This window comes from Phacochoerus africanus, chromosome 15, assembly GCF_016906955.1.
Source record: "Phacochoerus africanus isolate WHEZ1 chromosome 15, ROS_Pafr_v1, whole genome shotgun sequence".
Taxonomy (NCBI): domain Eukaryota; kingdom Metazoa; phylum Chordata; class Mammalia; order Artiodactyla; family Suidae; genus Phacochoerus; species Phacochoerus africanus.
The window spans coordinates 98,211,781-98,235,712 of NC_062558.1; the positions used below are offsets into that span (position 1 = coordinate 98,211,781).

Below are 23,932 nucleotides of genomic sequence, written 5' to 3' on the forward strand. Positions count from 1 at the left end.
TATAAATTAGTTGGGTTATACTGTCTCCCTCACAACTACGTAGTTCTTGACTTTACTATCTTCTGGCATTAAAAGTGCTGTACAGAAGGTTAAGGGCAGCTTGAATTCTAATCTTCCTCACTCCCATCATCACACATGAAATGCTTTTGTAGCTTAGAGACCTGTATGATTATATAATTAGTCCTTATCACTGAAGCTAGGAAATTGCACTAGGACACACAGTGGTGCTATTACTCTGATCTGTTTCCCCTGCTCACTGCTGATCAAAATCGAGAGTCAAGTCTATGGTTATGACTTTTCTAATACATATTTTTTCATTATGTTTTCAATCCCATTTTTAATCATCTCTTTACAGACATAATTGTTTTTCCTATTTCTTTTGACTTCTGTATCTTGTTTCTGTAATAATTTCTGTATCCTTTGTTTTTCCATTTTTTCCCCCCTAAGTCTATCTACTGTCTCCCTGGCTGGATTTTTAATTGCTATTGTTATATTTTGCATTGCTTTTAATATAATATTCAGCTTTGTTGTATTCCCAAGCTCTGCAAGTTTACTACTTTTGTCATCTATGAATTAACACTTATAGATATCTTTGAAGTTACTTTTTAAAGAGCATGCCGTGAACAAATTCTGTGTAATAATTCGTCTTGACTCTTCCTGTGTTTCTTTAAATCATTTCTCATGTGGGTTATTTAGCCACCTTTGTCTATGTATCTTTCATCTTAAAATTAACGGAAAACACCAACTCAAACTGATTAAACCAATAAGGACCCTTATTTGCATAAACAGCAGTTCTGAGGAAGGCAAACTCTAGACATGGTAGCTTCAGTAACGCAATGACTTGGGTTCTTTCCAGGTTACTCTTATACCATACTCAGTGTTGGCTTCACCCTAAGGCTATTTCCCCTTGTAGTTCTAAGAAGATTCCCAGTGGAAATAGGGATTTGTATATATTCAATAATTACTTGAGTGCCTACTAAAGGCACTGAAAATTCTCCTCTACAAATTTATATTGAAATTCTTCCCTTAAGTTTGCTTGGACCAGTTGAGACTGTGTGCCCAGTCCATTTCATGTCAGTCACCATGGGAATGCCATGTGACTGGAACAGATGAACTGAACCTGAATCTGGACATGAGTTCATCTTTTCCTGAGTTATGTCAGGGGTTGTAGATGCCTAAGGTTGTAAGAAGGGGAGGGAATGGGTCCTATTGAGTTCTTTCTGATTCTTACTCATTCTTCACTGGGGTTAGCCACCCTGAATAACAAAATAAGGAAGGATGGAAGGAGGAGAGAAAGTGGGAAATTCAGCATCCTTCACTAGGATTATTGTCTGAGAAAGCTCCTCATCAGGTAATCTGTTTCAGTTGCTTTCAGTTTTTGGTATTTAGGAAGTCATATGGCTTATGGCAAAGCCCTATCATGTTCTCTAAAAATCTTGTAATCACTGCTGCTCTCCTTATTTGCTCCTATTCTCCTTGTTGGCCAACAGTATGAGCCTTAAAGGGCAGAATTGGTACATTTATATGAGATCCCCCTCATCCCAATTCTTGAATCCATTCTATAGGACTGGATCTGTACATGAACATTCCTTGCTTTTCTAAGGTTCATCTACACTTCTAAGTTTTATTCCTGCAAAAGTCATCACCTATGACATTCGGGACCGTATCACTTTGGGATCATGCTTCTGGTACAAGAAGGCTTGTCAGCAACAATCCTAGTTAAGTTCTACACTTCACAGTGTTTGGTACATATAGTTGGTGAAAAATCCATTTTAGCTTAAGATTATCCTGCATGTTTTATTTTTACCTTCCCACATACAGACACCCCTTGCAATAGGGTAGAAGGTAGAAAATAAAGGTATTTTTACTCTGTCACTGGAAGATTTTCTCTTTATTATTTCTTGAAATGGGTACTAATCTTATTTTATTGAGATATATATTAATACATAGCACTATATTTCAGGTATACAACATGAAGAGTCAACATTTGTATATAATGCAAAATGGTTACCATGATAATCCTAGTTACAATCTTTTCCTTGTCAATCATGGGAATTTTTAAGATCTATTCTTTTAGCAATTTTAAAATACGCAATACATTTTTATTAACTATAGTAATTATGATGCATATTATATCTCCATGACTTATTTTATAACTGGAAATTTGTTCCTCTTTTCACTCCTTTGTTCCACCCATTTATGCCTCTGACAACTACCTATTCTCCTTGTCTATAAGTGAAATTTTATTTTTGTTTTGTTTTTTAGATTTCACATGTAAGTGTGATCATACAGTATTTGTCTTTCTCTGTCTGATTTATTTCATGTAGCATAATAATGTCCTCAGGATTCATCCAGGTTGAAGAAAATGGGAAGATTTCCTCCTTTTGCTATAAAATGTTCCATTGTGTACACCTATGAACAAATGCCATATTTTCTTTGTATATCTATCAAGGGACACAAGTTTCCATGTCTTGCTTATTGTAAATAATGCTGCAATGAACATGAGGTTATATATATATATCTTTGAATTAGTGTTTTCATTTTCTTTGGATAAATCCCCAGATGTAGGCTTATGGGATCAAGAGATTGTTTTTTGAAGAACCTCCATACTGTTTTGCACAGTGGCCACACCAATTTATATTCCCACCAACAGTGCACAAGGGGATTCCCTTTTCTCTGCATCTTCACTAACATTTGTTATTTCTTGCTTGGTGATAATAGCCATTCTAACAGGTATGAGCTGATATCTCATATTGGTTTTGACTTGCATTTCACTGATGATTAGGGATGCTGAGCATCTTTTCATGTACCTGTTGGCCGTAAGTATATCTATGGAAAAATTCATATACCTGTTTGCCATAATTTTCTTTGAAAAAATATTTTTCAGATTCTCTTGCCATTTAAAATCAGACTGTATATTTGCTATAGAGTTGTAGGATGTTTATATGTATTTTGGATATTAGCCCCCATTATATGTATTATTTGCAATTTTTTTTCCCTTTCAGTAGGTTGCTTTTTAATTTTGTTTCTTTTGCTGTATAGAAGCTTTATAGTTTGAGGTAGTCCCACTTGTTTATTTACACCATTTTTTCCCCTTTGTTTTTGGTATTAAAACAAAAAAATTGCCAAGACTGATATCAAGGAGCTTTAGTACCTGTTTTCTTCTAGGACTTTTATGATTTCAGGTCATACATTAATACTCAATCCATTTTGAATTAATTTTGTGTATGATGTAAGAGAGCAGTCCAGTTTCATTCTTTCCCATGTGCCTGTATGGTTTTCCCAACATCTCTGATTGAAGAGACTGCCCTTTCTCCATTACATAGTTTTGCCTCCTTTGTCGTGAGTGTGAAATTATTTGGGGGCTCTCTATTCTGTTTCATTGATCTATATGTCAGTTTTTATGCCAATACCATGTTGTTTTTATTACAATAGCTCTTGAATATAGTTTGAAATTGGGATGTGTGATGCCTCCAGCTTTGTTCTTTTTACTCTTATGGTCCCATACACATTTTAAGATTTTTTTTTCTATTTCCATCAAAAATACCACTGGGATTTTGACAGGGATTGCTTTGAGTAGTATGTTCATTTTAACAATATAAATTTTCCAGTCTTTGAGCATTAGCAATCTTTCCAATTGCTTTCATTGTCTTCAATTTCTTTCACCGATGTCTTATAGTTTTCCATGTATAGGTTTTTCACCTCTTTGGTTAAATTCATTCCTAGGTACTTTATTCTTTTTAATGTAATTATAAATAGGATTGTTTTCCTAATTTCTCTTTCTGATAGTTTGTTTTAGTGCCTAAAAATGACACAAATTTTTCTATATTGATTTTATATTCTGTAACATCACTGAATTTGTTGATACGTTCTAACAGTTTTTTGCTGGCATATTGCATTTTTTTTCTATATATATATATCATCTGCAAATAGTGACAGTTTTACTTCCTTCTTTTCAACTTAGGTGCCTTTTATTTCTTATCTGATTACTGTGAATAGGACTTACAATACTGAATAAAAGTGATGAGAGTGGGCATCATTGTCTTGTTCCTGGCTTTAAAGGAAAGCATTCACTTTTTACCATTGAGTGTAATGTTAGCTGTGGTCTTGTCATATATGGCTTCTATTATGTTAACGTATGTTTCCTTTATACCCACGTTATGGGATTTTTATCATAAAGGAATTTTGTTTTCAAATACTTTTTTTGCATCTCTGAGATGATCATATGATTTTGTTCTTTATTCATTAATGTGGTGTATCACATTGAGTAGCACATGTTGAACATGCATCCCTGAAATAAATCACACTTGATCATGAATGATCTCTTCATGTGTTGTTAAATTTGATTTGCTGATATTTGAGGATTTTTGCATCTGTGTTCATCAGGGATGCTGTCCTATAATTTTCTTTTGTTGTAGCATCCTTATCTAGCTTTTGTGTCAGAGTAATGCTGTGAGTTTTCTGCATGTGACTTTTGTTGGTTTTCAGAGATAGATGTTTTGAGGGCCTGTCTCTTAGGTGTAGTTCTTAAAAGTTGGAGGTTCAAATCCTTTGCTCCTTTGGGAGAAGCTCCATGTTTTGAGTTCCTTTAGACTGTGGGTAGCACACCAGTGGCAGGGCTTATGGCAAGATTGTATCCCAGCATCTTTTACACTTCAATGTGAGCTGTCATTTGCTTAAAGCATGGAAGTTACTCAGCCAGTGTTTGTTTTCAAAGGAAGTTGTTCTATATGTAGCTGTAGTTTCAGTGTACTCATGGGAGGAGGTAAATTCAGGATCCTTTTACATTGCCATTTTAAATCCCCTAAACTCATTTATTTTTAAGCATTTATGTTAATAAACTGAGTTCAAATTATGATTTATAGGACTTTATTTATAAATGTTTTTCTACATAGCATACCTTATATGAGCTTGTGGTTATTTAGAAAAGTGCTTTTTAAAATTTTCAAGTGCTTAGAGTCTTTCAGTTAAACCTTGGTTTTAATTTCTAGTTTCACTATACAGGCATACCTCAGAAATATTGTGTGCTCAGTTCCAGACCACCACAATAAAGTGAGTATTGTGGTAATGTAAGTAATACAAATGTTTTTTTGTTTCCCAGTGTATATAAAATTGTTTACACTGTATTGTAGTCTATTAAGTGTATAATAACATTATGTCTCAAAAAGTACATATCTTAATTAAAAAATACTAACCATACCTTATAAGTGGGTCATAGTAGTAATATCACAGATCACCATAACAAGTATAATAATGAGAAGTTTTGAAATATTGTGAGAATTACTAAAATATGACACAGACATGAGCAAATGGCACTAATAGACTTGCTCAATGCAAGGTTACTACAAACCTTTAATTTGTAAAAAACACAATATCCACAAAGCGCAATAAAATGACATATGCCTGTATTATAGTCAGACGTTGTGGCCTGTGAAATTTCTATTTTAAAGAATTAAGGAGTCTTCTATTAAGAACATCACTACAGTTTTTAGTACATGCCTATTTTTAAGATAAAATTCTAATTTTTTCATACTACTCCAAGAATAAATAATGATTGTACAAAAATTTTAAATGCATAAGGAGAAATAGAAATTGCCATGGTTAATATTTTACTCTAGTTATTAACAGTTAATATGTTCATTCTTTGGTTAATAGTTAATACTGAGTTTTCTTTTATTCATTATATGATTGGCTTTTATAGCAATTCTGAGAACACCAGAAACATCTATTGATATATCTATCCATCCATATACACATGTGGAAGTCACCTTTCTCTGCTGTGCAAATCTTTCATATCCTTACATGTCTATTCACTTGTTATGTATTTAAAACAATTTATCTGTATATAGAAGGTGAGTGTCAAACAAAATTGGATTAGGGCACAGGTAATTTATTTGAAGAAACATAAAGGTTTCAAGAGTAATGATGTAAAAAATCCACCATTGAAATAAAACCCATTGCATAACTGTTTCTGACAATGGAAGTACAATACTAGCTGTTAGCATGAATGAAGTGTTTCCTATGTTCTGGATTCTAAGTGCTCAGAGATTCACTGAATCTTCGCAAACAACCATGAGACTAAAAGTCTCATCTTCCTCTCATTTCCACTGTATCTATTAAGTTCTCTTAAGTAATTCTTTCACATTCTACCCCATGCTTCTTCCTTTCTTCCTACTGCTCCTACCCTATTCCAGGCTCTCAGTGTCCTAGACCTGAATTATTGTAATGATCTTTAGGATCTGCCTCCTCATCTCTTCCAATTTGCTCTACACATTACTGCCAGCATGTTTTCCTTAAATACCACAATTGATGTCACTCAGAAAATCCTCAATAACTGCCTCTCTGGATGGAGTCTAAACACTCAAGTACAGCAATCATGATTCTTGAAAGATCACTTGTACTGATTCCCCATCATTTTTGAATCTGAACTTTCTTCATGTCTTTGCCCACAACTCCTCTATTTAAAGCCCTGCCTCTATGCCTGGAATGCCCTTTACTTTGCTCTCTGCATTTTTTCTCTAAAGCCTAATTAATCCTATGTTCTTCAAAAGCCTCCCAGGACAAACTTAACCTTCTTTTGAACTCTTTAGTTCATAATGACCTTCTTAATCATTGTCCTGAGCACATGGCTTGGTAGTATATTTGCTTTTCTTTTCCTTGAGGAGTTTATAGTCTGTTTTATACCTGGTTGTATTCATAGTACCTTTTTTAGTTGTTGATTACAGAAGTGTTAAACAACAGATCTGCAAAGCAATTTACATTTCATTTAGATTTAACAGTTGCTAACAAGTTCTTATTGCTATAAGTAGTTGCCTCTATGTTTTTATGACTATCATCTTCCTTGCTGGCTAAATAGCTAGGTTCAAAGATCTCACAGAAAGACACTAGATCATTTCACATTCGTATAAATAATGCGATCAAAAGTTGATATTTGTTGTTGCCTTTATCGACCCCTTTTCACTTTATGAATTCCTAGTTATCTACATAAAAAATTGAAGTATTATAACAAGATATGGTGAAAGTACTTTCAAATGGCCTAATCAGAGTGACAAAATCAGGAGTGTCTAGCTGTTTGCTGGTCTATTTTTTATCACTAGTTCTCTATCAATGTCCATACCTGCCAGTCAGAAGTTCATACATTAGGATTCCCAGTGACCAGTAGTCGGCTGAAATGTCATGGCCTTTGTTCAAGATGATCTCTGGGGCTACGTACTCTGGAGTCCCACAAAAAGTCCATGTTTTCTTTCCAAATCCTATTTTCTTTGCAAAGCCAAAATCAACCTTACAAAGAGAGAAGAACAAGATATTTCAAGCCACTCATAACTAAGCTTAAAAGCAAAAAGTTACTTTACTGAAGTATGCTGCTGATGATGATAAAACAATGTCAGATGCAAATGATTCTAGTCCTGTCTTCTAAAAGGAGTCATCTATATTTCAAACAAAGCCTCCCTGATCAAGGTGAGTTTCAACAGGTAAAGTTAAATCTTAACACGACAAAATTCACATCACTGAAAATAAAGGCAAGCCTGCCTTTGTAGAAATACTTTCCATTTTTCCCTGCTCTTATGCCAATGGAGATTGGGGCATAAACAAATAATTTCTCCTCTACTCAGACATTTCAGAATATACATGATATCTGCTGGATTTAATGAAGTTGACAATTCATTTAGTATTAATTGAGAAGCCATTTTTACTGTTAAAGGAGCTGAATAACAATAAATAATAACAGTAATAATTCTGCCCTTGGGAAACAGAGATAAAATGGAAATATATTCTTCATTTTTCTAGAAAACTTTTGAAGGAGGAGCCTCAAATGCAGAGGCTCCAGTTTTTCTAAAGCAAGTGGTTGAGAATGCAAATAATTACCACTGATTTGATTTCTTTGAAAACCATGGGTTGAATAAAAATTCCAAAAATTTAAAAAATAGAATCTAGCACTTAAAGATCCAAAGCTACAAAAAGTTTTATACATTTTAACATAAGAGAACTCTTCTACAGTAAATCTTTAGACTCTTGGCCAATTTTATTATTACTTATATTAACATGGCCTGGAGAACATTGCCTGCAAAGATCAGTTTTTCCCATTAGCATGCTTTTTTTTTTTTCTTTTTATAGCTGTACCTGTGGCATATAGAAGTTCCAGGGCCAGGGATCAAATTGGAGCTGCAGCTGAGGGCTACACTACAGCCATGGCAACATCAGATCAAAGCCACATCTGTGACCTGTGCTGTAGCTTGTGGCAACACTGGATCATTAACTCACTGAACAAGTCCAGGGATCAAATCTGCCTCCTCAGAGACAATGTCAGGTCCTTAATGTGCTAAGCCATAAAGGGAACTCCCTCATTAGCATTATTCTTAAACCTAAAATAATGATTCATGGTTCTCCATAATATCTATCTACCTATTCCCTTTGGATGCCAGAAAGCCAGCTAGAGAAAGAACTTCTATGAAGCTTTTTCTGGGTCTATGAACACGTGACAATAGGCATGAGCCTATTTAAGCACGTTTTGCCAGGATGTAATTAATTCAAACCTAGCCAATTTAATTTCTCTTAACTTTTACATAACTTGAAAGAATGATTAGGTTTTACTGTTATGACTTCCAATTATCTTTTAAAATACGATGCATTTGGGGTTCCTCCTGTGTCACAATGGGTTAAGAATTCAGCTGCAGGGTTTGGGTTGCTGTGAGGGCCTGGCTGGGTTCAATCCTCAGCCCTCATAGTGAGTTAAAATATTCAGTGTTGCTGCAGCTATGGTTTGGATTCAATCCTTGGCCCTGGACCTTCCCTATGCTGCAGTTGTAGCATTATAAAAAAGTTGTATTTTAAAAGGAAAACTGAGATTTTAATGTTTGCAGTGAACACGGCTTCATAAATCAGTATTTTACAGTGTAGTGCAGAAACCATGTGTGAAACACACTGACCAGTTTGGCATAACCTCGGTGATCTAGGATGAGATTTTCTGGCTTGAGGTCCCTGTAAATGATTCCTTTGGAATGCAGATAGGCAAAGGCTTCTACCACACATGCTGTATAAAATCGGGTTGTAGAATCTTCAAATGAGCCTCTGAAATACAGAAAATGGAATAAAAAATATGAAAGAAATTAGTTTGCCTACTGAGGTTCAACTTCTCATTTCACTATATTTCCTATACCAAAATTTGATCCAAGAGACCAATGTCCTACTGTGGCCAAATGTCATATGGCTACCATTGCATTTTTTTTTTTTTAAAGGCAATTGAGGGTTAAGTGAAGGAATTCTTTGCCTTTATGAGTAGGATACTTAAATCTAACTTCCTGAACACACTGAAGACTTCAACCACACACCACGTTTCATGTACTGGGTGGATTCCTCACAGCCCACTACAGTCTAAAAAGGCACAGTTACACAGGTGGGCAGAAGAGAGGCAAATCCTATTTTAGACTTTGTCTACCAAGGGATGTTTTTTTAAAGAAAAGCTTATAAGTTGAGTCATATTTATTCTTAGAGGGCTTGTTTTTTAACCTTTCTAGATAACATAGATACGGTTCATGAGAATGTGAATAAAAGTTAATGTTTTCAAAGAACTACTTTGGAAATGAATTGAAATGCTACTAATAGAATCAATTCACAATCTCTTCTTTTTGAAACTTCTGTCAGCAAGACCAACAGTATTTCCCACTCTACTACCCTCTTGTTAAAAGGAAAAGATGCAGCTAAAGGATAATCATAAGGAAAAAGATAGTGAAAGGGACTATTTATTAATAAACTTGATTATGATGTTTAGCAACAAAGCTCTTTGTATGTGTGTGTTTATTTAATGAAATAACAATAAAGGGGGAAAAAAAACCCACCTTAGTATCTAAAGCTAATTCCTTGGTTCTAGGGTAAAACCTTTATACTTTACCTGTTTTTTTTCCCCATCAAATCCTTAGAAAGATAAGCTACTTTTTTCCCCTCTTCCTTTTCAAGGAGTAAACATAATTTAATAATTTCTTGAACATTTAAGAACATTGGTGTGAACATCATTTTTTGAAGTGGCTAATATGTAACAGGAGAGACAAGCACTCAGGTGGTTTTGGGGAATGTGCAACAGGGGAGGCTCCAAACTTGTTTCATGATATTCATTGATGCCAGTTTGCATTTTGAACACAACTGCTGCTTTTTCAATATTGAGGAGTAAATTCTAACAAACTGAAAAGGAGAATATGGCTACTATTTTGGAAAACCAATCAGCAAATCCAAAGCCAAAGCACCCACCGTTCAGGTCATATTTTAGAAATACATAGTGTCTTCCATAAAGGTTTTGTCCTAATTTCACCTATGAATGTTCCCAGAATTTTCAGTAAAATAATTAACTCTTTCCAAAGGAAATATATTTCTTTTAAAATAACATTTGAGGCCAGATGATATCTAGTATCATCTAGATATTAGAATCTCAACAGTATTTACTAAGATTCTCATATCTCTCTTCAACAATATCAGGATGGAACAACTGTGAATTTATAAGGACAGGAAAAAGTTTCTTTGAGGAGAATTGCATCTATATCAGGAAATAATGGTACACTTTATGCTGCAGTTTTCTTGGGGCTATCTTTTACAGAGCTAACACTATATTATAATCATGTATATTGGAAAAGGGATTCGACTAGTACCTTAAAGGTCCTTTCATCTTTGCCCTTAATTAAGTATGTTTGTCTATCAAGAGCAGGATGTTTCTTTGAGAGATTATTTGCCTGAAATAGTAAGAACCCGTGAGTCTATAATTACATACAGCTTTACTGTGTACTGTATATGACATTTGAAGTCTCAGTAGACAGCACTGCAAAGCAAAACACAGCAAAAGCAATCTAAACAGTACATGGAAGAGAGCTTTGTCTTATTTCACATTGCAGACATTGTTTTAATAAGAAAATGGATTACTGGAGTTCCCATTGTGGCACAGCAGAAATGAATCCGACTAGCAACCATGAGGGTGCAGGTTCAATCCCTGGCCTCACTCAGTGGGTTAAAGATCCGGTGTTGCCATGAGCTGTGGTGTAGATCGTAGATGTGGCTTGGATCCTGCATTGCTGTCGCTGTGGCATAGGCCGGCAGCTGTAGCTCCAATTAGACCACGAGCCTGGGAACCTCCATATGCTGTGGGTGTGGGTCTAAAGAAAATAAAAAATGAAATGGATTACTTCCTTGTATCAGGACTAACTGGGATATGGGAGGGGCCTTTCTAAAGCCTACATTCCTGCTTATTGTGAGGAGAGATTATATCTGCAGTGGTGGTGCTGGGTAACATCTATTTGTCTTAATATTTAGTGGGTAATAAAATGGACAAATGCACTGTTATTGCAAAGAGTACATACTTAAGAGATCAATTTCTCATGACATTTCTGCTGAACGGTGTTCATATTTACCTTCTGAATAAGCTGATCATTAGCAGGAAGATGAAAAAAGTCCTAATACAAACTCAAATTCATCAGAGGTGGTGGTAGGTTAGGAGTATGGACTCTCAAATCTGAGCTCCACTCACTGTTTAATCTTGAGCAACTATCTACCTCCCTGGGTCTAGGTATTGTCCTGTGCAAAATGAGGGTAATAACAGAAACTATCTCTTTTGGGTTGTTGTGAGGATACAATAAATTTTGAGGCGTGTATTTAGAATAAGTACCTGGCACACAGTTGATGCTCAATACATAGTAGCCATTATTATTGAGCACCAAAAAAACCTGTTCTTTAGCGCTTATGTCTTAATATAGGAAAATTGACTGCTATAGGATGGTCTTTTGGGGATAGGACTGGGAGAGGCTGCATCTCAAATTATCACTATTAATGAAGTATTTGCTGCTTCTCACTGCCAAGGCTAATTGCCACAAGTCAGCTCTGAAGAATTTTCTGCTAACCTCTCTTCACTTTCTTCATGCTTTTTACAAGTGTACAGGCAAAAATTATCTCTTATTGCTTACCAATCAAAACCCTCCTTTTTTCATCATGAAGTGAACTGACCATAAACATACATCACTGGGTCTTTCTTCGGTCCTTGACAGTTTCTTTGTTCTGAGCCATTTTGGAATTTGGAGGGCTCTAGAAAGCTGGTTTCCATTCCTTCAACAGATCTATATTGAGTATCTCCCATATATAAATGTATTTGTAACTGATTGTAAAAATTAAATAAAAATTCTTCCTCAGATCTATCTCCATGTTACATGACAAATCAACAGAATATATGCTCACAAAATGTTTACCAGCAACACAGTTCCATCACTAAATAGTTGATGTAGGTAATTTGTGAATTTTACAAAACACGTTTGGAAAGAAGTCAAAAAGCACAGCATTAGGGTGATTCACAATGAAAAATTACTGTTAGAATTGGAAATGACAACATGAATTTGATTTAAAACAAAAATGAAAGCTTGTTTTATCAACAGTTAGAAAGTTGCTTAAAGAAATAAATCACTGCCCTATATAGCTCTTTGAAATAATAAATTATGCCTTGACAGTTCTGTCATTTCAATTAACAAGTAAGGGATAGGCCCTCATATCCTCTGTGGGAAGGAGTAAGTGTTTTATTTTAGCTAGATGGCAGTAGATAACAATTTAATAGAGGGAATTCAAGGGTTATGTATACTGATTGATATACTCATTGATATACTCAAAATTTAATCACAATGTTTAATCAACTTGACATTAACCAAGTCCCGAAATGGCAGCATGTAACAAAGACAAAGCACTTGCCACTAAAAGGTAAGTTCCCACTTTTCATGGAATACTGACAACAGTCATTAGTGAGCACATAAACCTGAAGCATGTTTCAGGTTTATTGCCCATTTAAATTAGAGTGGCTAAATTATTATGAAAATAGGCCCATTTCCTTAAGATACTTTCAACCAAATTAAGAAATGATACAAATACCATCTAATGGGTCATCTAAGATGCAATTTAAGTAATCACCTCCCACCAAAGAGCTGGAATAAAGGAGAATGTACATGGAAAGTCACTTGCTGGCTTATAAAATATCCAGGAAGATTCAAGATCAGAAATGAGGTGTGAAAATAATTTTCTTAAGTAATTATTTAACATTTTCTGTAGGAGAAATTAATATACACTTTTAAAAAAGCTGAAATGTTGAATTTCATAATTAAATGCTAATGCTACATACTAACATAAATGTATAGGTGTGTATATATACACAAACCACTTACATTTTTAAGAACGTTGCAGGGGTTGCTTATTCTCTTAAGTGTTGTACAGGAGAGGGCAATAAAATACAGTTTATACTGATCTATTCCAAATAATGGAATTTGTGGAAAACTAAAAGTCACAAACTAGAAGATGAAACATGTTAGCCAATAAAGAATAACACAGGGAAATAATTGCAATGATTAACATTTTAGTGTTGCAGTTTATATTTCAAAGGTAAGAAACTATTTAATAGTTCTTAAAACCTGTTTGAATATAAGGTATATATTTTGTCCTCAAAACCTGTATGTATATGTGTGTGTGTGTGTGTATATATATATATATATATATATATATATTGTCTTTTTGCCATTTCTTGGGCCGTTCCCACGGCATATGGGAGGTTCCCAGGCTAGGGGTCTAATCAGAACTGTAGCCGCCAGCCAATGCCAGAGCCACAGCAATGCGGGATCCGAGCCACGTCTGTGACCTACACCACAGCTCACGGCAACGCCGGATCATTAACCCACTGAGCAAGGGCAGGGGTCGAACCCGCAACCTCACGGTTCCTAGTCGGATTCGTTAACCACTACGCCACGACGGGAACTCCCTATGGTATATATTTTAATTCTTCTTGACCACAAATAAAAAACTGCTCTGTGTTCTTTTTCTATGCTGATGAGAATAGAGAGTGAGAGGCAGGAAATGGTCAGCTCAGCTGCTAGATGAAGGAAGGAGATGTCACTGCTACCACAGACTTGCTGTGCTGAAGCTCAGAGGTCATGCAAGCCTTTCTTCAGATTAACGTTACAACCAATACATTTCCTTTATGCTTTCAGGATAGTGTCTCCTTTACTAATACTTTCATGGACACAGGAAGAAAATTAAATGAATTGAAAAGTATGGTTTGTTTTGACTATGGATATTTATATATATATTGTGACTAATAGTGTAACTCCTTTCCTTTTGTCATTTTTGGGTTCTAACAATCTTTGGTTACAGTTTAAAGAAGCCATGAGGAAGCTCGCTAGTGATAATATTAATTGGAGCCTGGATGTCCAAAACTATGCTTTCCCCCCAAGCAATTTGAGTAGAGGGGAAAAAAGCCTCAGAATAAAATCTTAAAAATGACACAAATGAACTTATAAGACAAAAATAGACTCCTAGACATAGAAAACAAACTTATGGTTTACCAAAGGGGAAATGGGGAGGGGGAATAAAATTTAGGAATGTGAAATTAACATATACACACTACTATATATAAAGCAGATAAACAACAAGATCTGCCATTTAGCACAGGAAACTATACTCAATATTTTGTAATAACCTATAAGGGAAAGAAATCTGAAAAAATACATTTGGATATATAACTGAATCACTTTGTTGTATACCTGAGTATATAAGTCATCTATACTTCAGTAACATAAGGCTACACACATATATGAGAAAGTTGGCAGAGGACAGTGATTCTGAGGTGACTTTACCTATAATAGTTCCATTGCTTTTAGTGTGGAGGCTTCAGCCCCTCTGAATGTTTAGGAAGGATCAGGTGGTTGCTATTTCTCCAGATCATGCCTCTTTGAGGAGTATTAAGTACACTGGGGGGACTCAGCAAACTGTGTACCCCAAACCCAAGGATGATAAAAGGGAAGAAAAAGGAAAGGATCAAAAAGCAGTCTGGTGGAGGTAGAGAAAGGACCCTCCCTGACATTCTCCCTCCATCTACTCCTCCAGCGATAACCTACTTACTAGCATCCCTTCACTATTTTTCTTTCAAAAAAAAGAGGTGAACACTGATGCCTATGCATGTTTGAGTGGACTTCACATTAACTTTTATCATTTTTATTAATCTTTATTACTGTTGTCTGGTGAAAGAAGTTAATAGAAGTTCCAAATAGCTATTCCTCGCCCTAAATGGCTTATTTTGTTGCTTTAATGTTTACTTCCACCTGTAAATCTCCTATTCTAATTAGAACAAAGTAGGGAAGAGATTTCAAATAAATCAGTGGATTAAAAGGTCAGGCCAAAAATATTACAGTAGAAGCACATTACGATAAACAAGGTATTAACTCACAAATCAGAATATTAACTTTGTGCAATAGCCTGTATGTTATAAGAAATGAGGCCACATCTATTTTGTTAATCATTTTTATCCCTGGCCTTTATCACAATGTTTTGCATATAATCAGTTCCCAAATATTAACAGTAATGTGATAGCATGCCATGATATAATAGTTCAGTTAAGAAGTTAACTCTGTCCCCTAGTGCCAAAAGGACATATTGCCTTATATGCTTATTTACGTTGAATTTAAGAAATTCATTTAATAGGACACAATAGGTAAAAAAAATTAATTTGACATTTGCAGGGAAGGTAATTGGAATAAAAGACCTGAAATGGTATTGTGTACAAAGAAATGAAGGTACCATAAGGACACAATTAGGAATGAGACTTCAAGGCAGTAGTTAGAACTGGTTGTTCTATTCTGGGATATCTACAATGTAACAAATTGTCAAAAATAACATGGTATTCTAGGAACATCAGGGCTATCTACAGCTGAGTTCAAAAGATGTTCCCTGAAGAAGGAGAGTCTCTGGAGTGAGAGGGTAACAAATAAGGAAAGAAGAGATGTCTAAAGGTGAATATTCAAAGGAACAAGGATGCCTTTTGAAGGTTAGTAGATCATTCACATAAAATTGTAATTTTTTTAAAGTAAACATTTAGGGTTGGTAATAATCTCCTAGGACATCTTACATAATATTTTTTAAAAGGTAGTTTGCTAGTTACATAAATAGGAGATAGAAAACAGATAAAAGAAAAAAGTAAGCCCTAACTAGACCAACTTTATGTGCCCTGAAAGGACAAAAAGGAAATCGAAATTAGACTGTTCACATGAAATACCGCTTATAAGTGAAATCGCTTTCTTCCTAAGACAATGGAAGGCCTGAAAGGCATGACTGGAAACTTCTGTTCATTTTGAAACCAAACAAAGAGCAATGTAAATGTAGAAGAAAAAGTTATTTTGGAAAAAGAATTATCCATGTCAGGAAGAGCAGCCCATCTGGAGAATGAGTGGAACAATTAAACTGATAGTTAATACAGACTAAAACTGTAACTTTCTCTTCCTATTATACCAATGAATTAAATTATAGCTGTACAGTTGTCTGAATCTGATATTCAAGTTGAACTAAGGCCTCTGTATGTAAGTATGTACCTTGAGAGGTACCATTTTTCTGGTGGACTAATCCTATGTCATTGGAATCTGAAATGGCGAGTTTCACATTTATACTAAATTATAATGAGTATAGTGGGTTGTTACCCAAATTTACATTTTGAATATAAGCTTATGTAGAATGTAAATATGATGTTTATACTTTATAATAATTGACTCTTCTCATAAACCATCAGCCAACTATGTTTTTGAAGACATAATAGAAATTTCTTAAAACTCTTACCGATCCCTGAGAATGGTCCAGAGCTCTCCACCTAAGCAAGCTTCCATCAACATATACAAATATTTGCTGTCCTTAAATGTTCTGTATAATCTGTGAATTGCAAACAAAGCATGTAAATATTTTGAGGGCTCAGATTACAGTCTTACTTTTGTTTGCCAAGCTTAAAATTTTATTAAAAGAATGAGAAAATTCTAAGTTCACAAGGAGGAAAAAGGCAATAGCTTATGACTAAGATTTCTACATTGGAGTGGATAGTCTGCCCTTTGAAATGGATTAATCCAAATACTTATGGACCAAGAGGGCTTCTTGGGATTCCTCTAATTCCAATTTGGCTAATGTTTCAAGGGTGGATGCTCAAGCAATATTTAGTGGTCATAAAATGCAGTATACACGGAGATCACACTTTAAAATATAGATGTATATGACATCCATGCATTCTTCACTTAAATTCATGTTATACCCTGTTTTCAGCAAATGCCACTGGCAAATCAGCCACAGAAGCTTCTGCGCGTCAAAAAAAAGTCCCCATTATCATCTTACTGGTACTCTCGAAATACTAAGAATAGTCATTTCCTTTTTAAAAATCTTCAAAAATATTCAAATAAAGAATATTCAGGGTGAAATAGTTTGATTTTTAATATTTTGTTCCAGCATCAAAGTTGTGGAATAACAGGATAAAAACAGAACGTTAGGAATTTTGATATCTCCTTTGGGAAAAACATGTTCTTTTCACAGAATCTAATTCTCATTTAAAAACAAAAAGTATCAAAATGTTAGCATTTTTTATTTAGTGAAAACTTTCTTAAAATCTGATCAAAAATGTTTCTTTGTGTGAATAAAATGTGCCAGTGAATGCACATGGTGGAGAGATTTGTAGTTGACTTTCGACTTGAAGTTGGGGACTTCAGCTGTGATGCAGGGTCTTTACCTCACTATGAAATCAGAATGAGCCCCCTGCATGATCTGCTTCTCTGAGCGGATGTGCTCCTGCTGTCTCGTATCCACGATATGGCGTTTCTTGAGAATCTTCATTGCAAAGGTTTTGGATTCTTCACTTTTCAACTGGACCTTAAAGACAGAAAGGAGTAAGTGAGAAAAATCCACAGAGTTACTATAACAATGCATTCTTAGCCCCCAGTTAACAGTTACACGGAGCGGTGAAAATGACACCCCAACACCACCTGAGTCGTGGGAAATCCTTGCTGGAGCTGGGTTTGAAATCCATTGCTCACAGCTATCGCCCTACTTCATTCCACTGGAACATACGAATTTTCACTAACTGGATTCCCAATTAGTTTTGTGCCCCACCCTGGATTAGAAGAGGGAAAGTGTACTTGATTTTGATTGTATTATTTCATTTCATTTCATATATTGTGTTTGAGTATACATTTTTTTCTCATTCAGTCATAAAAGTGAAAATAAAAACTAATTTCTTCTCCAGTTTTACTTTGAGTGTGGCAAAAGTAGGACCATATAGCCCTTTATGCTTTTCCTATTTAGTCCAGTCCATAAATATTTTCTAGTTATTAAATTCAGTCACAGACCCTTGTTTCTGCTGAGACAGAGAATTTATGTACTGTTAATTTATTTTTACCTCACAGTCTTTCCCTTCCCTCCAGTTATTTTTATTACTTAATGAACTTTATTACAGTTATAGGTGTACAACAATCATCACAACCAGTTTTACAGCATTTCCATCCCAAACCCTCAGTGCTTTCCCCACCTCCCAACCTATCTCATTTTGAAACCATAAGTTTTTCAAAGTCTGTGAGTCAGTATCTGTTCTGTGAAGAAGTTCATTGTGTCGTTTTTTTAGATTCCACATGTAAGTGATAGCATTTGATGTTGGTGTCTCATTGTCTGACTGACTTCACTTAGCATGATAATTTCTAGGTCCATCCATGTTGCTGCAAAAGCCATTATTTCATTCCTTTTAATGGTTGAGTAATATTCCTTTGTGTATATGAACTGTTAGAGCTCATCAATGAATTTGGCAAAGTCACAGGATACAAAATTAATACACAGAAGTCAACTGCATTTCTATATACTAACAATGAAAGATCAGAAAGAGAAATTAGGGAAGCAATCCCATATACCATCACATCAAAAAGAATAAAATACTTAGGAGTAAACCTACCTAAAGAGACAAAAGACCTGTACTATGCAAACAATAAGATTCTGATGAAAGAAATCAAAGATGACACAAACAGATGGAAAGACATACCATGCTCTTGGACTGGAAGAGTCAATATTATCAAAATTACCATACTACCCAAGGCAATCTATATATTCAATGCAATCCCTATCAAATTGCTAAGGATATTTATCACAGAACTAGAACAAAATATTTTAAAGTTTGTTTGGAAGCACAAAAGACCCAGAATAGCCAAAGACATACTTCCCTCCAGTTAAAAGAAGATAGTAACAAGATTTTTTTCAAGAGATTTTTGAAAACTAATATTCTTTTTCTTCTCAAATAGGCATGATGGCTTTAATTCTGTCTTACCTTAAACCTCACTTTTTTAGTTTTTATATTTCTTTTTTAGGGCTACACCATCAGCATATGGAAGTTCCCAGGGTAGGGGTCAAATCAGAGCTGCAGCTGCCAGCCTGCACCACAGCCACAGCAACACCAGATTTGAGCCACAGCTTGTGGCAATGCCAGATCCTTAACACACCAGTGAGGCCTGGGACTGAACCCACATCCCCTCAGACACTATGTCCTATTCTTAACCCTCTGAGCCACAATGGAAACTCCAAACCTCACTCTTTAGTTGTAGTAACTGGGAGACCTAATCTGAACCTTGATGTCCCCAGTGCTTCCATGCCTCGGGCTCTTGGTGGCTCTGGAGGGACCTTGGGTCCTCCATAAGCCATTCCTTAGATATGCTGCTAATCTATGTTCATTCTTTTACCAAAAAAAAAAAAATTCAGTAAGGTGACTTGTAAGGAAAGGATAAAGGAAAATAGAGCTAATCACTTAATAGCCATATGAGGGAGTTACCATTGAGTGCCCTCAAGCCACAGAATCCTCAAGATAATACCAAACAGTTCCTAGTATTCTGAACTAATGAAAGCCTTGGAAACATGACAAGCTGTTTTTGCTTTTCCTGATGAAGAATGTGTGTCCCTTCTTTGTTGTGAATTGTTTATTGCTTTAGCTGCAGGGGATCGTGAAGGTCTTAAGTGTCTTATTCATGCACACAGGAACAGATTGAATTCAACTGAGAGGACATTAATTTGGCAAGTTCCTCTGAAGAAAACATGATGATACTTCGCATAAGTGGGCCTCAGTTTGCTGCCAACATTTGAGAATCTATGTGACAGTTTGGGGGTGGGGAGAATGGATATTTGAAAATGCCTTAAACTGTTAAGGCCCTCTACTCCATTTGTGAAACTCTAAGATGACAGATTAATAGAAATGAATTCAGTTGTAGTTCTTAATAAAATAAAAAATGTGAAAACTCACTTCTAAACAAAATCTGGACAGATAAGAGAGATGGCGAGAAAAATGAGTTGTGTCAGTGTAATTAACATTCAGAGATGAAAAAAATCAAATCATAGTCCCTCTTTAGAGTCTTACCCACGTAAATGAAGAGTCTCTGTAGGTCACACACCTAATGTAAAAAGTGTTCTCTTTAGAAATAACACATTTTTAACTTATGCTTGAGTTAGTAAGAAAGAATTCTGACTTTAGGGTCACAGAGGTCTGGACTTGAATCCTGCTTCCACCTAAGGTTTCTCTCTGTCCTCTTGGGCAGTTGCTCTGAGCCCCAGTTCTTGCTGAGGATAATACCACCTCCTGTATGGAGTTATTGTGACCTTAAATGAGAAAGTGCCACCACATATGCATTTATGGATGGTCTTGCCACATGTGCCTTGGGTAGGTCAAATGTTGTTAGAACAAAGCTAGATCATTGCAGGTGTAGCTTTAAAAACCAAAAAAAAAACCAACCAACCAAACAAAAAAACCCCCAAAAAACCAACTGACATGTTCATCAGAAATCTCCTAAGCTAACTGTCTAAGATCATTTCAGTATGTTCAACTTAATACTGTTTCTAATGGCAAAATCTAAATGTCCATGCAGAGGAGCTTGGAAAAAATAAGCTATGGTATGCCCATACAATGCAGCTGTAAAAATGATGACTTAGAATTACATTTAACATGGAAAAATAAAACTTGTGAATAAAAGATACAGTGTACAAACCAGCATATATTTTATGATCCCACAGATTGTGTTTATATGTGAGTATGTATCTATTGACATCTAACTCCATTTTTACAGTAAGTGAAAATAATGTCTCTGGTCAGAAAAAAAATTTTAGTCTTTTAAATTGCAATAGCTACTTACTATTGTCTGACTCTCTTAAAGGATTCTGGTTCAGTGGAAACCACTCTATTAGAATTCCATGAATGCAAAGACCTTGAGAAGTTGTGTATAGGATAACATTTTCAAGTTCCAGCTGAGCCACACTATTCATCTTCTTAAAGTATTGCCATAATTTTTTTTAATACAAACACTTAGAATAAGTTATATCAGTTTGTATTTAGTGAACCTAAACTATTATTCTTTATCATAAAAGTGGTTTCACAAAGCTAATCCATGAAGAATTTTAAGGTGAAATTTAGTTTGCTTTTTATTCTATTAGCCAAATTAATTAATACCACATCCACTTGCGCCAACTTGAGGTGATGATGATTTTGCAGCACATCAGCTAAATATATGACATAAGTGTTGAGTGTGAACAGAGGCAGGCAGAAGAGGAGGAAAAGGATGCACACCTTTCTACCTCCTCTTGCATAGAAATCCTTCCCAGCCTGGTTGGTTAGGCATGCTTCCCCAGATTTATCTTCCTTTGTAGACTAGCTTAACCCCAGCTAATGCTCTGGTTGAGAATATGAGTTTTGAGATTTGACACCCTGTTTAAATCTCAACCTTTTTTGGATTATGATGTTAGACAAGTTTCTAAAACTCTGTCTGTTTCCTCATCTGCAGTGAGGGGATAATCCACTTGTGAAGATGAAATAAAAAGGCCTATATATCAAACACCATGTCTGCAACAGAGTACACATTCAGTTGGTTGCTTTTATTTTTTTATGCTCCTTAGTGGTCTCCTCAAGCCCAAACAATTTCCTCAAAATATGATCCACCACAGGATGAATGTCATTTTGAACCCATTCCTAGTCCCACCTCATCCTTCAGTTCTACCAAGGGAATGAGTAAAAGTTTGAGAAGTTACATCTAAAAGATTCCTGACCCTTGCACCACACTGGTTTCACTCTCATGATTTCTGGACAGGAAACATTAATGAGAAAATGCTAATACTCAATATCTTCCATTTTTTACAAGTAATGCTATGTGCTATATCAGAAACTACAATCGGAAAAAGTTACATTTACAGTAAAATGTTACTTCAGTGTGAAGCATTTTATTGTCATTTGAAGGAATGTATATGTGAGCAAACTGAATCTTAATGTGGGAATTCTGACAAAGATCTTGACAAGTTCTTAAATATCACACATTAGCTGGTGCCCAAATAAAACTGACCTGAAGATGAGAGGCAATGGCACCAGCATTTTAAAGAACTTTGAAAACACAATTGCTGGCTCCATTTAAATATGTGTTTTCTTTTATCTGGGGCAGGGACTTATAAATGCTTGTCTAATGTTGGACCTTATTTGATCTTACTAGGAGAGAGGGTTACTGTCAGAGCAAAGTTAAAACTACCTCAGTGCCAATGACTGGGAGTTGGTCCTTGGAATCTGTTTATCCATTCATCTATTTTACCTTTTTATTAATAGTTAAGTTTATTTGGCACTATAGATATCTTTTCATTGTTCTGGAAGAAAATGAATTTCCAAACTATAGTGCAATTTAAATGATTTATTTAAGGCTTGAACTGTCAATATCACATGGACTATTATTGTGCAAAAGTCCTTTTTAAAGTAGTTCAAATTACAGTTCCATGCACAACAGGAAAGGGTGACTTGCTTTATGCCCTCACTTAGGTAAGCTTACACTATAGAACAAAGGTGATGGAGTGTGCTTAGAAAAGCTGATACAGGGGGACATGGCCAAGGTGGCAGAGCAGGAAGGCCTGAACTCACACCCTCCCATAGACACACCAAAATGACAACTACTTACAGAGTTACCTTCTAGGAGAATGACCAGAAGACTATCAGAAAATATTTTTACAACTAAATATACAAATAATAACAACAAGACAGGTAGAAGGGGCAGAAACTCAGTAATGTCAGGACCTTGGATTAGCAACCCACAAGTAGTTGGAATATCACAGTCATAGAAAGTCCTCTCCAAGGAGCAAGAGGTCCAAGGTACAACTTTGGAATCCTTTCTCTAGCCTGTTAGTGCTGGCCACCTGGCCTCAGCCACCAACAGCCTGACACCAGCCTGAATATGCAACCCCTCCCCTGCAGCCTGAGTCATACAGAGAGCTATGTGGGGACCCAGCCCTGACACCAGTAGACTGGCAGCAACTATGCAGGAAGCCTACCTTCTAGTGAGACCTACAGCCACCACATGAGGTATAGCCTTGGAGCCAGCTGGGGTGGAGGCCAGGCCTGCTTATCAGTGTACTCATAATAGCCCTACCACAACAGGAGAGTGCAAATGGCCCATATAGGAGACATTCTTAGAGCGTATAGAGCTGATGACCAGAGGGGAGTGTACTTCTAGGCCCCATAGGATGTCTCCTACATAAAGCTACTTCTCCAAGATTGGGAAATGTAATCAATATACCTAATACATAGAGAACAAAACAGACAAGCAAAATAAGGAGAAGGAGGGATATGTTCTGAACAAGGAACAAGGCAAAACCTAGGAAAAAACTAAATGAAGTGGAGATATGTGGTCTACCCAATGAAGAGTTCAAGCTAATGACTGGAACTTGAGAGATGAAAGATGCACAGAGAATTCAACAGAGTTAGAAAATATAAAGAAGAGACAATCAGATCTGAAGAACACAATAGGTAAAATAAAAAGTACACTAGAAGGAATCAGCAGTGTATTAGGTGGTACAGATGAATGGGTCAGTGATCTAGAAGATAGAGCAGTGGAAATCACCCGGCCTGAAGAGAAATGAAAAAAAAAAAAAAAAAGGATTTTAAGGTCATTGCCCACCCCCACCCACCCCCACACAAGGGAATGCCAAGAAAAAAAAAATTACAAAAATGAGGATATTTTAAGAAACCTCTGAGACAATATTAAGTGTACCAACATTCACATTACAGGGGTTCCAAAAGGAAATGAGAGAAAGGGTCAGTGAACTTACTTGAAGAGATAATATTCAAAAAGTCCCTTTAGGG

General features: G+C 35.7%; 1 protein-coding gene across 2 annotated transcripts in view; it reads right to left on the minus strand.

The window, feature by feature from the left end:
* Nucleotides 1–23,932, minus strand: part of PRKG1 (protein kinase cGMP-dependent 1) — a 1,143,802-nt gene that overhangs the window by 9,949 nt on the left and 1,109,921 nt on the right. For both annotated transcript variants that reach the window (XM_047759865.1, XM_047759866.1), the window contains 4 exons: nt 17,534–17,673; nt 16,606–16,695; nt 8,928–9,069; nt 7,118–7,281 (listed from right to left, as the gene is read on the minus strand). In XM_047759865.1, coding sequence (XP_047615821.1) covers nt 7,118–7,281; nt 8,928–9,069; nt 16,606–16,695; nt 17,534–17,673 — 536 coding nt within the window. The remainder of the gene's footprint in view (nt 1–7,117; nt 7,282–8,927; nt 9,070–16,605; nt 16,696–17,533; nt 17,674–23,932) is intronic.